Source organism: Ochlerotatus camptorhynchus, unplaced genomic scaffold, assembly GCF_037179485.1.
Source record: "Ochlerotatus camptorhynchus isolate MF236.1 unplaced genomic scaffold, CSIRO-AGI_Acam_v1.1 ptg000379l, whole genome shotgun sequence".
In the NCBI taxonomy this organism is placed as follows: Eukaryota; Metazoa; Arthropoda; class Insecta; order Diptera; family Culicidae; genus Ochlerotatus; species Ochlerotatus camptorhynchus.
The window spans coordinates 130,971-144,731 of NW_027040867.1; the positions used below are offsets into that span (position 1 = coordinate 130,971).

Sequence of the window (13,761 nt, forward strand, 5' to 3'; positions counted from 1 at the left end):
GAAATCGTTCAAAAGTTCAAAAGTATTGCCACAGTGAGCCCAAAAAGTTTAAATTTCCATTACGCAGTATTTCAAAAATGGAGTCAAATGTGGGCAAAACGCTGCAGAAAATATGTTTAGAGTTGTTTTTAACTGTAACTTTTTTTTTTTAAAGAATGAGAAGCAAAGAATCAAGCAAACTTGATGGGATGGATTTTTTAAACTAATAATCGATGTAGTCCTTACTATTTGATGCAGTAACATAATTTAAAGATTTTATTAGTTCTAAATAATTCTTATATTACCCTGAGGTTGATCAGATCTACAATTTAATTCTTGATATCATACAACACACAAAACCCAGTAGATCAGTAGGCCAAGAGGCAATCAAAGTCTAACATCGTGGCACTCACACAAGTTTACCTAAACTACGGGTAACTCCACTCCAAAATTCCCTCAAACTGGTAATAATTCCTAAAAATTGGCACATATTTGTGCCCATTTTTCTCAATGAAATTCTGGAAAAAAAATTCATAATAATTTCCTTAGTACACTCTTCAGAATAACCGTCACGCTCTTCTCAGACTCATCAGATAATTCCCTTTAGACTGCTTTGTAGGTAAAAATTGTTTTGAAATCTTCTTCAGTATTTCCTAATTATTCAAGTACTTTGCCAAAATGGTTTTGAATGCTTCCCAGAAATTGCGCATAATACCGTTGAAATGTCTTAACATTAATTTCCATAGAAACATTGGACAGAATTCAATTGAAATTATTCTTACGATTCGTATCTCCTTAAGTTTCATCATAAGTATTTTCTATGATTTCTCTTCCGGATTGTGTTTCCTTTATTCACAAAATCTCCCTGCAATTGTCATCAGCGTTGACAAGACAATTGACACCGTCTTCATCCAGAGGTTGCACAGACTGATTATTTAACACTAGACAACAGACAACACACCACATCCAGTAGCCCAGTAGGGAAATTTTCAGGTAGTCAAAATTTGCACCGGTTAGAGCGGGACTCGAACCCTCACTTCGTGGCACTCACAATACGCCTGAACGACGGGTGAAGTCGCACGACCACGAAGCCCACAAAGATGGATGGAACTCTACTCAGAATTAGCTTGAAATTCTCGTTCGATTTCACAAGGAATTCACCTTACACGTCACTGTGAACTATTTTCAGAATAACCTTAAAATTCCAATAATGTCCAACGTTAATAATTAAGGTAGCAAGTTTGGCCTTTTTTTTTTGATTAGATGGTAAATCAATTGCAGTGATATTTTTAAAGCAATTGGTAAAAAAAATCTGGAACATATTTAAAAAATCTGGAAACATACGTGGTTTGTCTGTGTATCTGGAAAGACGACTAAAAATCTGAAAAATCCAGATAAATCTGGAATACTGGCAACGCTGCTTGCCATCAACATCTCCGAAGAATCTTTCTGAAATTCTTAAACATCTCCTAAGAAGTCAATTTAGTTCTCCTAAGCGTCAATTTAGGTGTTTTTTTTTTTTTAAATAAACTTTTCTGAAACTTCTCAGAGAACTTATGAAGCCGATGAAAAGATGTGAGCTTGACGAGTTCTGAGAAGGTCGACGACTAAATATAGGTTCGGCGAACTTCAAAGATTTTAAAATTGTATAAGTGAGGATCTGTGAACTTCAGACTTCGGAGAGGTGTCGAGAGCTTCGTAGATATCCAACGAGCTCCGAACGATTACATACATCTTAAGGCTGGTTTACAGTTCGGAAAACAGGTCACGAGATTTGGATTTTGTCACGGTAAATGTAGTTTACCTAAAAATATTTGCGAAATACTCTTGATGGGTTAAACAATGTTGTTAAAAATGTAAATTCTTGTAATAATGTAACTCATAATAATACATGTAAAAAAAGCATTTGCGTTATTATTTAGCGTGAGCATTTTAGATTAACAGTGAGTGATTTTTAGATTTACAGTGATAAAACAGGAGACCCGTGACCTATTGTCCAAACTATAAACCAGCCGACCGGAACCGGATTGCTATTGGACACCTCCAACAAACATGCCAAAATGCGTTCGGGTTCGGCCTATTATAATGTGTTAAACTTTATACCCATTGACATTTTTTGAACTGTAAAGAGAAGAATTGATTAATTGTATTCCTAAAGAAGCTAGTAGTTAGATCGGTAGTGAAACCGAAAATCTCGTAAATTTTCGGTGAATTTCAATACTAAGTGTCTTCGAAACGCAGTGAATTTGTTATACTAAGTAGTGGATAGTAAGTGATAAATTACTAGATTGATTGTGCGGAACTGACCCTGGTTAAATGTAGTTTCTCTGATAAGTTCTTCAAGCGTATGACACTTGTCGGGATTGATAAGTGTAAAGATCATACTGAATTGTATGTCCTAGAAAGTTATTTTATGTTGTCACTAGTGAAGTGAGATAAGTCACGTCGTGGTGACGTGACTCTCTGTGCAAATCAAATGGAGAGTTACGTCACCACGACGTAACTTTTCTCACTTCACTAGTGACTTCGATTCTCGGAATAACCCCCGTTACTTTAACGACTTTACATTTTATAGCTTTGAAGCACACCGAATAAACGGTATCAATCATCAGGATTTCGCTTTAGATCAATTCTGACAAGCCTTAATTGGTGAGGTCGTGAAAGTCCTGACAGTTTTAGAGATTTCAAAGTTTTGGAGGTGTCCAATACTCAAATACGTTCTGGCAACTATAGAAACAATTTTAGGTAGCCTCGGGAGATTCCATCAAACACACATAAAAATAGAGCTTTTTTAAATGATTTCAATAGTTTGAGTTCTTCCCAAGCTCTTATTTTAATGATAACAAAACATTATCGTAAGGAATTTCTCGCTTTTTATGAGAATGTTATCTCAGTGAATTTATAAGTCAAGAATTTACGTATGTTGATCACCTGAATTAAAGCAAGATCTGACGACATAAACAGACTCTGAATGCGATAGCTTGTGCTCATCTCAGCAAAACGAACCAAAATTTGGCCATTCAAGGGATTACATCGCAATAATAAATAGTGGAAGTACCCGAAACACCCGGGAAAACAATTGTTCAAACTTAACGAGGAATTGAGAACACAATAATAACTAGTATGTTTAATAACTGACATTCATTTTGGTTTTGCGAAAAAATCGACTTTAGTGGCGGATTTCAAGATAGGATGATAGGATAGTTCGATTCAAGCTGTCAATTAGAACGTTTCCGCACGAGAAAAATTTATCCTAGATGGTAGTTGAATTATCTGTGGACGAGCGACAAATTAATGGTTGAATTAATTGTTTAACAACCATTAGAATTTTTTTTACTTGAACTGATCGAAATAGAGTATTTTAATAACTAAAGTTTAACGCAGTTGAATTCAGACTGAGTGAAACTGATCTGCGTAAAATTCACGTAATAACCTTGAATCTACCATGAATTGCATATTCCCTTTCAATTAACATATGGAAGAAGACTAAAGGGTGATACGGTCAAAATTTGGTCAATATCAACTTGACGTATTTCTTTCAATTTTGCATTTAAAAAACCTGAACACCCCTCATTTTGAAGGTGTGTGTGTGTAGAATGTTGCTCCTATTTTGATTTTGGAATTCACTCTTCAGTTGTCAAAATGCCGTCCAAGCAAGAAGAGCAGCGTATCAAAATTTTGCTCGCGCATCGCGAAAATCCGAGCTACTCGCACGCAAAGTTGGCAAAATCGCTAAAAGTTGCCAAATCAACCGTTACAAATGTAATTAAAGTGTTTGGGGAACGTTTGTCGACAGCCAGGAAGTCTGGATCGGGGGGAAATCGAAAACCGGAAGCCGCTGAGACGACAAAGAGAGTTGCCGGTAGTTTCAAGCGAAACCCTAACCTCTCTCTCCGAGATGCCGCAAATAAGCTGGGTGTATCGTCTACAACCGTGCATCGAACCAAAAAACGAGCCGGACTATCGACTTACAAGAAGGTAGTGACTCCAAATCGCGATGATAAACAAAATACGACGGCCAAAGCGCGATCCCGGAGGCTGTACACGACGATGCTGACGAAGTTTGACTGCGTGGTAATGGACGACGAAACCTACGTCAAAGCCGACTACAAGCAGCTTCCGGGACAGGAGTTTTATACGGCAAAAGGAAGGGGAAAGGTAGCAGATGTTTTCAAGCACATGAAACTGTCAAAGTTCACAAAGAAATATCTGGTTTGGCAAGCCATCTGTACCTGTGGCTTGAAAAGCAGCATTTTCATAGCTTCCGGGACTGTCAACCAAGAAATTTACGTGAAAGAGTGTTTGAATAAACGTCTGCTGCCTTTCCTGAAGAAATACGGTTGTTCCGTACTGTTTTGGTCGGATTTGGCATCTTGCCATTACGGTAAAAAGGCCATGGAGTGGTACGCCGCCAACAACGTGCAGGTGGTTCCCAAGGACAAGAACCCTCCCAACACGCCAGAGCTCCGCCCAATTGAGAAATACTGGGCTATTGTCAAGCGGAACCTAAAGAAGACCAAAAAAAAACTGCTAAGGGCGAGCAGCAGTTCAAGGCAAACTGGCTTTCTGCGGCGAAGAAGGTGGACAAGGTGGCTGTACAAAATCTGATGGCAGGGGTCAAGCGTAAGGCCCGGCAATTCGGATTTGGAAAAGCGGAAGCCTAACTGAATATTTTTCCTGAATTTTATACTAATTGAACTTGAAAAAGAAATTTAATTTGATTTTTTAAATAAACGATTTCACCGATTTACACGCGTTTTCCCTTGACCAAATTTTGACCGTATCACCCTTTATTACTCTACAAACAGAAAAAAAAAATAAAAAATTAAACTTGTCAATCAAACGTCGGATTAGAGACGACTCGATTGTTTGGATCATGACGGGTTATTATCGAGTTGGTTTATACCAGAATGCTAGTTGGTGTCCGGTTGGCTTAGGCTTTGCGCTCGAATGGTGACTACAGCTCCGATTGGCCGTAGGTTTCATACAATTGAATGACTTGTAGAGTTTATCAAATGAAGATGATCGATCCCTCCGTCAATAGATGAACAGATCGAAACCGTCCATTAGTTGCTATTCTCAAATAATCAATAGAATTCTATATTTAGCAGGATTGCTGCTGTACACCTCTATTAGACCCGGAAAACTTCATGTGAGGTTTGGAGAACTTCACAGGTAGATATAATGCACTTCGCGAACAGAATATGGGAACTTCAAGGTAGGTTAAGTCTGGAATACAGAGACCGAGACTCTGAGAAGCTCAATGGATTTTGAGGTATTTATTAAAGAACATGTTTAGGAGACTTAAAGATTTTTTTTCGCTTGAATTATTCTTAGAATTCCCATGCAATTCATTTCGATCAAAATAATCTAGGAGATATCTTCTAAATTCTTCTGAAAATTCTCTTGGAGTTCACATTATAATTATCTAAAAACTCTATTCGACATGTCCTTGGAAATATCTTCGTATTAATTATCTTAAAGCTTTTCGCGGAATTCCTTTGGAATTATACTCTAAAAATTCGATTCCCTTGATACTGTTCACGGATCTCGAAACCCTCTTCACAATCGTAATGAAACTTTCCACAGAGCTACTTAAACATTTTACTCTGAATTTTCACAATTGACTTTGAGTTCTAGTCAAAATTTTCGTGAAGTGAAGTCTTATAGTGTTATTTTTTTTTGCAAATTGATGCTCTGGAATGACCTCCATACAAAAAATCAGCGCTCAAGAGCTTCAGGTAAAGAAGTGTCAAAGCCGTCGTTTCCCCTAATTTGGTGTTAATTCATTACATAATCTCCTAAAAATTGCTGGAATTCTTTAATAGTGCTTCCAGGCGTATTAATCCTGAAGATCTAGTCCAATCCAAGGATCTTGAATTTTTTCGGGGTCCAAAATCTTATTTGTTTGGTTCGGTGACTTCGTATTCCCGGCTTTGTTTTACTGATTTCCTGAATACAGTATCGGAGATATTCAAGAGCACATCTGATGATCTCTCAGAAATGTATCTACATGATTTATACATATGGAGTGAGCTGAACAGTTTTCAAAGGCAGCTCCCGCATCAATTTGGTGGTATTAGATATTGATAGCCTAGGTATTGTAGGCAGCCTAATACAACTTGGGGTAGGTATTGTACGTCGTAAAAATACCGGACAGCTGGGTGAAAATGGTTCTCGATAACGACCCGAAGAAGTGCACAGCGAGCAAGGTAGAAGGCAAACTGCGGAGCGACGTGCAGCCATGGATCGAAAGGAATGGAGACGACTTCTGTGTACAGCAGAGGACACTCAGGACTAAGCCTGAATGGTAAGGAAACTAAGGTATTTCAGGAATTCCATTCAGACCATGGTTCTAATATTGTAGTTGTCTGAAATTTCTTTTGAGCTTCATTGGACTTGTGTTTGAGATCCTCTGAATAGTTATGTAATAATTATGTAATGGAACAGGGTTAACGTCTGCAATGGAAATTTGCATTAGAACCCTGTTCTTGAAATACTAACAATTGAAGTTTACTGGAGTTTTAACCTTAGTTATATTCTTTTTAATGGCGATAAGCTCCAACCGGTATTACCCTTGGATTAAATCCCGATCAAGAATGCCTGGCTGCGTTAATGTCAATCAATCAGTTAATCAACACAACTCTACGCACACATTTTGCACATCATTCAAACAGGGTCGGCATTAAAAGTTATCCGAGTTGGAGCTTAACGCCATAAGATCCTCTGAAGTACATATTGTTGGCTACGATAGTGGATATAGCTCCGTTAACATGGTATGGGAGTCTTGGTGGGTAGATGCACAGATATCAATAGGGAGTCAGACGAAGACAACCTTTAGCAGAAAATCAGAACGAGGTCGAAAGTCCCAAGAAAAATCTAGCATGTAACGTTCATGGCGATTAAAAAAGATTGACTAAGAACCGAGCCCATCGGAAACAACTAAATCGTACGGCATAGGATTCAATACAGTGGATCTTAGTCGATCAAATTTCTTGTAAGAAAGACAAGATATCTACACACTTAGAAAAAATCATGTGAATTTAGGTGCTCTGAGAGTGACATAAACGAGCGTCAATTTTGACATAAAATTGAGAAATATAGCATAATCAATCGTACTTTTCGTCGAGCAACGAACTTTTCAATCTCGGAGCACTTAATATTACATGACATGTTTGTTCACGCTTCATTTTTTATGTCAAAGATAAATTCCATCACGTGTAAATTAGTTATTTCTAAGTGTGTAGTCGTGCTCCACTTTCAACGCGATCTCCCTATTTAAAATCGTCAATTGCGATGGATAAATCGTTTTGGGGAATAACATACGTACAAATACAAATGGTTAGAACTATTACAACACTCTAGAAATCATTTGTGGGTGTTAGCGATACTACACTACACTACAGTGTGCCGTTACTAATCGTTAGTACTCAATTACATTCTACTTTCAGTAGACTATACATATTAATTGGTCGTTACTTTGCGATAAACGGTAGTCTGTTAAATCTTTTAGAACTTGATCAAGTGCTCGATTTGAAAATCGATTTTGTTTTGGTTCCAACAAAACGCTTATTTACAATCACTATTTGGGATTCAATCTGCTCAAACTTGTGTCGGGATGGAAATAATGATCGCACCTACAGTTGGACTTGCTTCTGTGTCACACACTACACGCAACTAGAAAAATACTCATTGTTTCGCACTTCATACTAAATAGTATCTGTGATGTTTGTGATTGAGGTGAATGATTTGGATTGTTTTTTTTTTGGTAGCAAACACACTCGTTTCACTCAGTTCTTACTTTAATTTGGTTGTACTATTGCTATTGTTAATGCTTGTCGACTGATTCGTTTGTCTTTTAATGACTAACTTAAGAATCACTCGTACTAGTGATCGGAATCTAAATGAAGAAAATAAAGAGAAGAAAATCAATAAATTTTGTCGGTTAAGTTTGATGCAGTAGAAAAATCAGCCCTTATGATTTTCGTATATCAATTTTGTGATTGTTAATGCTCGGTGAAGCTAAATTAGCGAAGCTCACTTGTACACAGCTACAGAAACAGAGAACGTGAAATTTCAGTGAGGGTATCCTAACACAAAAACGACAAAACTAGAAAAAAGCTCAGCAAAATCACAGTACAAAGCAGCCCTAAGGTTTTAACGCTATCAATTATGTTGAAGTGGGACAGACAGACTCTTCCGAGAGCGAGGCTCACATAAGAATTCAATAAACCTTAAGCACAACGTAATCGATGGGTTGATACACTCGACATAGACAGACGAGTTTTCTCGAGTATTTATTGCGATTCAAGATGCTCCTAACTTTGGAGACACTTTTAACATTCATTTTTCTTCCATTGTACATTCACTTATGACCGGTTTCTTCATAGATTTAGTGATTTTCCTCCCTTTTCTGTACATCCTTTTTCGATAACTGTTACGTGACGGTAAAATATGTTGCCAGTTGTAAGTATATGTTGCAGATTTCCTTCCTTCTTTTCGATAGCTTAGATGCTATATTTGTACATACACAAAAGCAAAAGCATACCCTTCTAGGCCACTAGATCCCAAAATGCACATACATCAACAGCACTTTTCTATGTTTATAAGCTATTCTGTACTTTACTGTTGCCCTTAGTTGCAGTTTTCGTTTTATACGTTTGTCGTTTTTGTTGTTATTGTTGTTGTTGTTAGTACAGTTGGTAAAATACTACCCTCTGGAGTAATGTAACACGGAGTGAAGAATTGCTTCCGAATTGGGATTCAGGGACGGGAAAATTAACAAAACGGATGTATGATGTGGCATTCCCAGTCTAGTGTTCTGGTAACTGCTGATTTGTGGAAACTTAACGGTATAACAGGGTTAAACTAGGGTAAGTGCACCAGTTATGTCCTAGTACTTCAGTTTTAGCCCCTAGGGCCTAAATCAAATTTTTAATATTTGTTTATGGTTTTATTTCCTTTGACATATGGCCAAATATATGTTCAAAATATGAATGAAAAATTGTGCAATTCAAGATAGTGCCAATTAGCTGGAGTCGAAAATTAGCACACTTACCATAGTATATTGCAGGTTATACACCAATGATCAAGATCTACCCACCGTCATTACTCGTCTGTTTTCTAATCATTCGATCTGATTTTTTGTATGTGATTAACCCTAGATTAATCACTTACGGGAAAAAAGATCGATTGGTTAGAAAACAGCCAAATTATTACAATGGGTACAACTTATTACTAAAGATTTTGTACGTAATAAACTGTAGGGACAATTTTATTGTGGCATTAACCACCAACTGAACAAATATGGTTGCAAATATAATATACAAATTTAAGCTATCGAAATGGAATCATCCAAACATGGGAAAACTCAATATCACAGCTATAAAATATCCAAACTCGTATGCTATCAGATTATTGAAGGCGTCTGTAGGCTCAGCTGTCAACTTTGCTCGAGTCTATGTTACACGAAGGAATTAGAACTAATGTGAAAACGTACCAAAGCAGGACGGCTCACACAAATCACCACTAGTTTCTGATATCGTAGGCATGTGAGCAAGTATTATAAAGCCCCGTTACGTGGGTGGATCACTTTTTCGTGGTACGTTACGGGATGTAAGACCACTACCACCGATTCCTAGTCCTGACTACTTCAAACTAGGGGAACGGGATTTTTCAGTAATCAAAGGAACACATCTTAGTCCTTGTTACTTTTTATGCCTTGTTAATAGTTATAAGTCCTCGGGTTGCTTGGGCCGAGGATGATCTTGAAACAAGGAAAAAATTAGTTAGTTAGTCTTCATCTATGTGATTCCTAATCTTCTATTCCTTGTTATATAGTTTGAAGTGGTTAAGACTAGGGTTCTGATGCATGGTCATTATCGTATACTTCATCATTTCTTAATAGTGATGGAGTAATACGACATGCACTAAACTAAGGACACGGGATATACTACAATAGATCAAATAACTGGTCGCAAAGGTGTTAGGTCCAGAACAGAGGAAAAAAAGTATTATACACATCATTAGGCCGAAAGCCATTAGGTCGAATGGGTTACTAGGCTGCATTTAGAAAAGTGAAACATTGAACTTCTTTGGAACTATTTTCAACACCCTAGAACTTTTTAAAAAATGTTGATTATGAATCTTAAAAAATATATCAAAATCGAAAAAAATCGTAAGAAAACGAGAAAAGTTTATGAATTTGTATCTCTATAAAAAATTCAACATTTGGATGTAGATCAGAAATTAAACCAAGATAAAAAAATTAGGATCCCAAACTTTGTTCTAATTTTAAGAAACTCGATTTGGAAAACATTTCAAGTTTCTGGGTCTTAGCTAAATTTGAAGATCTCGACGTAGACAATTTTTTACTAAGACTTCTAAGAATTCTAGATCTCGCATTTTCAGCATAGGAATTTTTAGCATATGATTTACCGCATGGCAAGAATTAAAAAAAAAGTATCACAAACCAATCATCGATTTTCATAAAATAAACAACCTATCTTAATTTTTTATCTGAAAACAACTCTAGTTAAAGATGTTCTCTGCTTTGAAACTTGAGCGGTTCTTTCGAAGCATAGCGATGATTTTTAATATCTTGCGTGAAGTGTGTATCAACATGAATTCACCTTATTTTTATTGCTGCTCCTTTTATTCATAAACCGGAACAATACAGACACCGTATGATGAAAAAAAAAAACTATTGAAATTACTGCCTAATGGCATTCGACCTAGTGGCGTTGGGTCGTGGCATTCGGCCTAACGACCCTTCTTGTTCTTCACGTTTCAAGCTTATTGCATATCGCATATTAGCTTATTGCGTGCTCTCAACTTAGTGTTCTAGATGCACTTCTACAGTTATTAATTGAGACTTTTCGATGCTCGTACCATTTTTGCATTGGTATAATTGTGTGGCAAGTCCAATCATACCTCTATGCCCAGGGAAGTCGAGAAATTTTCCAACCCGAAAAATTCCTAGACCGAACCGGGAATTGAACCCAGCTACCTCCAGCATGGTCTTGCTTTGTAGCCGCGGATTGGTTCTTTGGGAATAAATTGGGCTATTTTAGTTCGATACCTTCAAAACAACCTTTGCAACATGGCAACATGACATGGAACAAAAAATTAAATAAAAATAAAAACCACCACTGTATCCAGATAGACAACTGTTTTGAAGACACGATTAATGATTAACTTGCTGATTCACAGTTTTCCTAGACACTACAGGGTAGGCCCAAATAACTGACGCACTTTTTTGCTTCAGTGTAAAGTTCTTCTGGATTATGCGAGAGCTATCTGGTGGCTAACACATGAAAGAGTGACTGATTAAAATGTAAACAAACTACTGTGCGCTATATTACATTAACAGGAAGTGCCTCAGTTAGAGATGGATTTCAAAAGAAAAAGGATTTTGCAGTTGCATTTGGAGGGTAATCGTCCTTACCAGATATTGGCTGAGACCCGGAAGGAAGGAATATGTCGCACATTAATTGACCGGACGTTGAGAAGATGGAGGACGGAGGGGACCATCGTTCCGAAGAAAAAACCTGGTCGTCCACGCAGCGTACGCACTAAACAACTTGTGAAGGTAGTACGAGAACGAATTCGACGAAATCCTTGTCGCTCGTCATATAAACTCGCTCAGGATCTGGCGGTTTCCAGGAAAGTTATCAGATCAGTTCTCAAAGACGATTTGGGATTGGTGCCGTACAAGAAAAGAAGAATTCATGGACTTTCAGAAGCTAACAAGAAGAACCGAATTATTCGCTGTCGTGAACTGCTTCGCCAGCACGGTGATTCCTTGATCGTGTTTTCGGACGAAAAAAACTTCGTATTGCAGCAAAGTTTCAACGCTCAAAACGACAGGGTCTATGCAGCGACGATTCAGGATATCCCGTCTTCAATTCGCGGAGTTCAACGATTCCAAAATCATACTTCTGTCATGGTGTGGGGAGCGATTTCTGCAGAAGGTCGTCTACCACTGCTTTTTATTGACAAAGGAGTGAAAATCAACGCGGCTTACTATGTAAGAGAGGTTCTGGAATACCATTTGAAGAAGCATGCTTCAACGATGTTCGGTAACCGCAAATGGGTGTTCCAGCAGGATTCTGCCCCGTCCCATGGAGCAAAGATTACCCAAGCATGGTGCACCGCAAATTTGCCAGATTTCATTCCTAAGGAGTTATGGCCAGCTTCTTCGCCAGATGCAAACCCTCTGGATTTCTCTATATGGGGAATCATGGAAGCACATTTTCGGGATCTTAAGCCAATGGGTATAGAAAAATTCAAAGCTACTATACAGAAGATATGGGATGAAATTCCCGAAAATCAGGTGCGTGCCGCTTGTAATGCCTTTCCGAAGCGACTAAGGGCAATAGTTAAAGCAAAAGGCGATAGAATCGAAAAGTAAACATGTACATTTTAACTATAAAATGTAATAAAGAGAATAGAACAGAACCATTAAAACCATTTGTCTTTCCTTGGGAGATCCGATCCTTAATTCATGCGTCACTTATTTGGGCCTACCCTGTAGTTGCTTAGATTACTGCAACTGCCACGCTAAAATATTTTTGGCAAACTGGAATTTTTGTTAATTTGCTACATCAGTGAAATACTCCAAGCATGGCAAATACAGCTTTGATGAATGTTTGGTCATCATTTACGCATCATTCCGATAAAACATAGCTAGATTTGTTATATTATTATGCAACATTATTTTCATGTCCTGCATTGCCTCTATTTTCGAAACTAAAATTTCAGTGGTTCAGTCCTGATTTGCATATGCCGACGAGATTATGAGTTTCCATTTGTTCCTTAGATTCTTAGAATCTCAGTTACCTTTTTGGAGATTTGAATGTTCAATAGTAGAATATTATCCTATATTTTTCCGGGAAAATTGTATTTTCGGAAATGTTTAGTTATCCAACAAAAGAAGAGCACTTGAAAGAAATTTCATTTTCACGCATAATAAAATTAGAATATCAATAAGAACAACAATAAAACACACCAACAAGGAAAGCCAGAATTGCATGAAAGAAAGTGAAAAACACGATTCGATGAAAATCAATGTGTATCAAACACTGTGCATGAAGCGAAACCCAAAATCCCAATTCCAGCAACAGCGAGAAATGCATAAAACACCGTAAAAATCACAAGGAATAGAATCCTTTTAAATGAATTGTTCATTGTGAGGGGTAGTTCTTTATCCACAAAAGTAGATTTCACCATTGACAACACAATATAAATTATATACACGCTCGATCAGATCGAAATTGAGTCGAGTTGACTCAAATTCGTCAAAAGTGGATTTACTCAAAAGTGAGTTGAGTTTTTCGGGTTTTTCCAGGAAAAACTTCTCGAATATGAGGAAAATTGATAGAGATTTCACGCAATCTATTAGTATAATCCAAAACTGAGTTAGTTTTTCATGGATTTTCCTCATAATCGGGAAGTTGTTCCACGAGTTTTGTCCGGAAAGTTCAACTCACTGTTGAGTAAATCCCTTTTTAACGAAATTGAGTCGGCTCGACTCAATTTTGAATCGATCTGATCGACCGTGTACAGCAGCAGAAGCACAGAACGAAGCCACCAAAAAGCACAGAAAAGTAATCCGGTAAAAGTTTACAGCTGGATTCCAATTTTGTTCAAGCCCATCGCATCTCGCAGCAATACTTCACTCTGTTATTACAGCTTTTACTCCAAACGAAACGAACCGAAAATGTTCTTCTTGTATTATATTGGATGAAATTGTTGCACTAACAAGCATTTGTTGGAAGTTTT

The 13,761-nt window shown here is 37.4% G+C and overlaps 1 protein-coding gene across 3 annotated transcripts in view; it reads right to left on the reverse strand.

Annotated features, from left to right (window-relative positions):
- The window catches only part of LOC135710352 (uncharacterized), a 210,672-nt gene that overhangs the window by 11,350 nt on the left and 185,561 nt on the right, over positions 1-13,761 (reverse strand). Inside the window, exon 9 of one of the 3 annotated variants that reach the window (XM_065232890.1) lies at positions 7,781-7,879. The exons of the other annotated variants lie outside the window; for them this stretch is intronic. Coding sequence (XP_065088962.1) covers positions 7,781-7,879 — 99 coding nt within the window. The remainder of the gene's footprint in view (positions 1-7,780; positions 7,880-13,761) is intronic. 3 annotated transcript variants of the gene reach the window in all.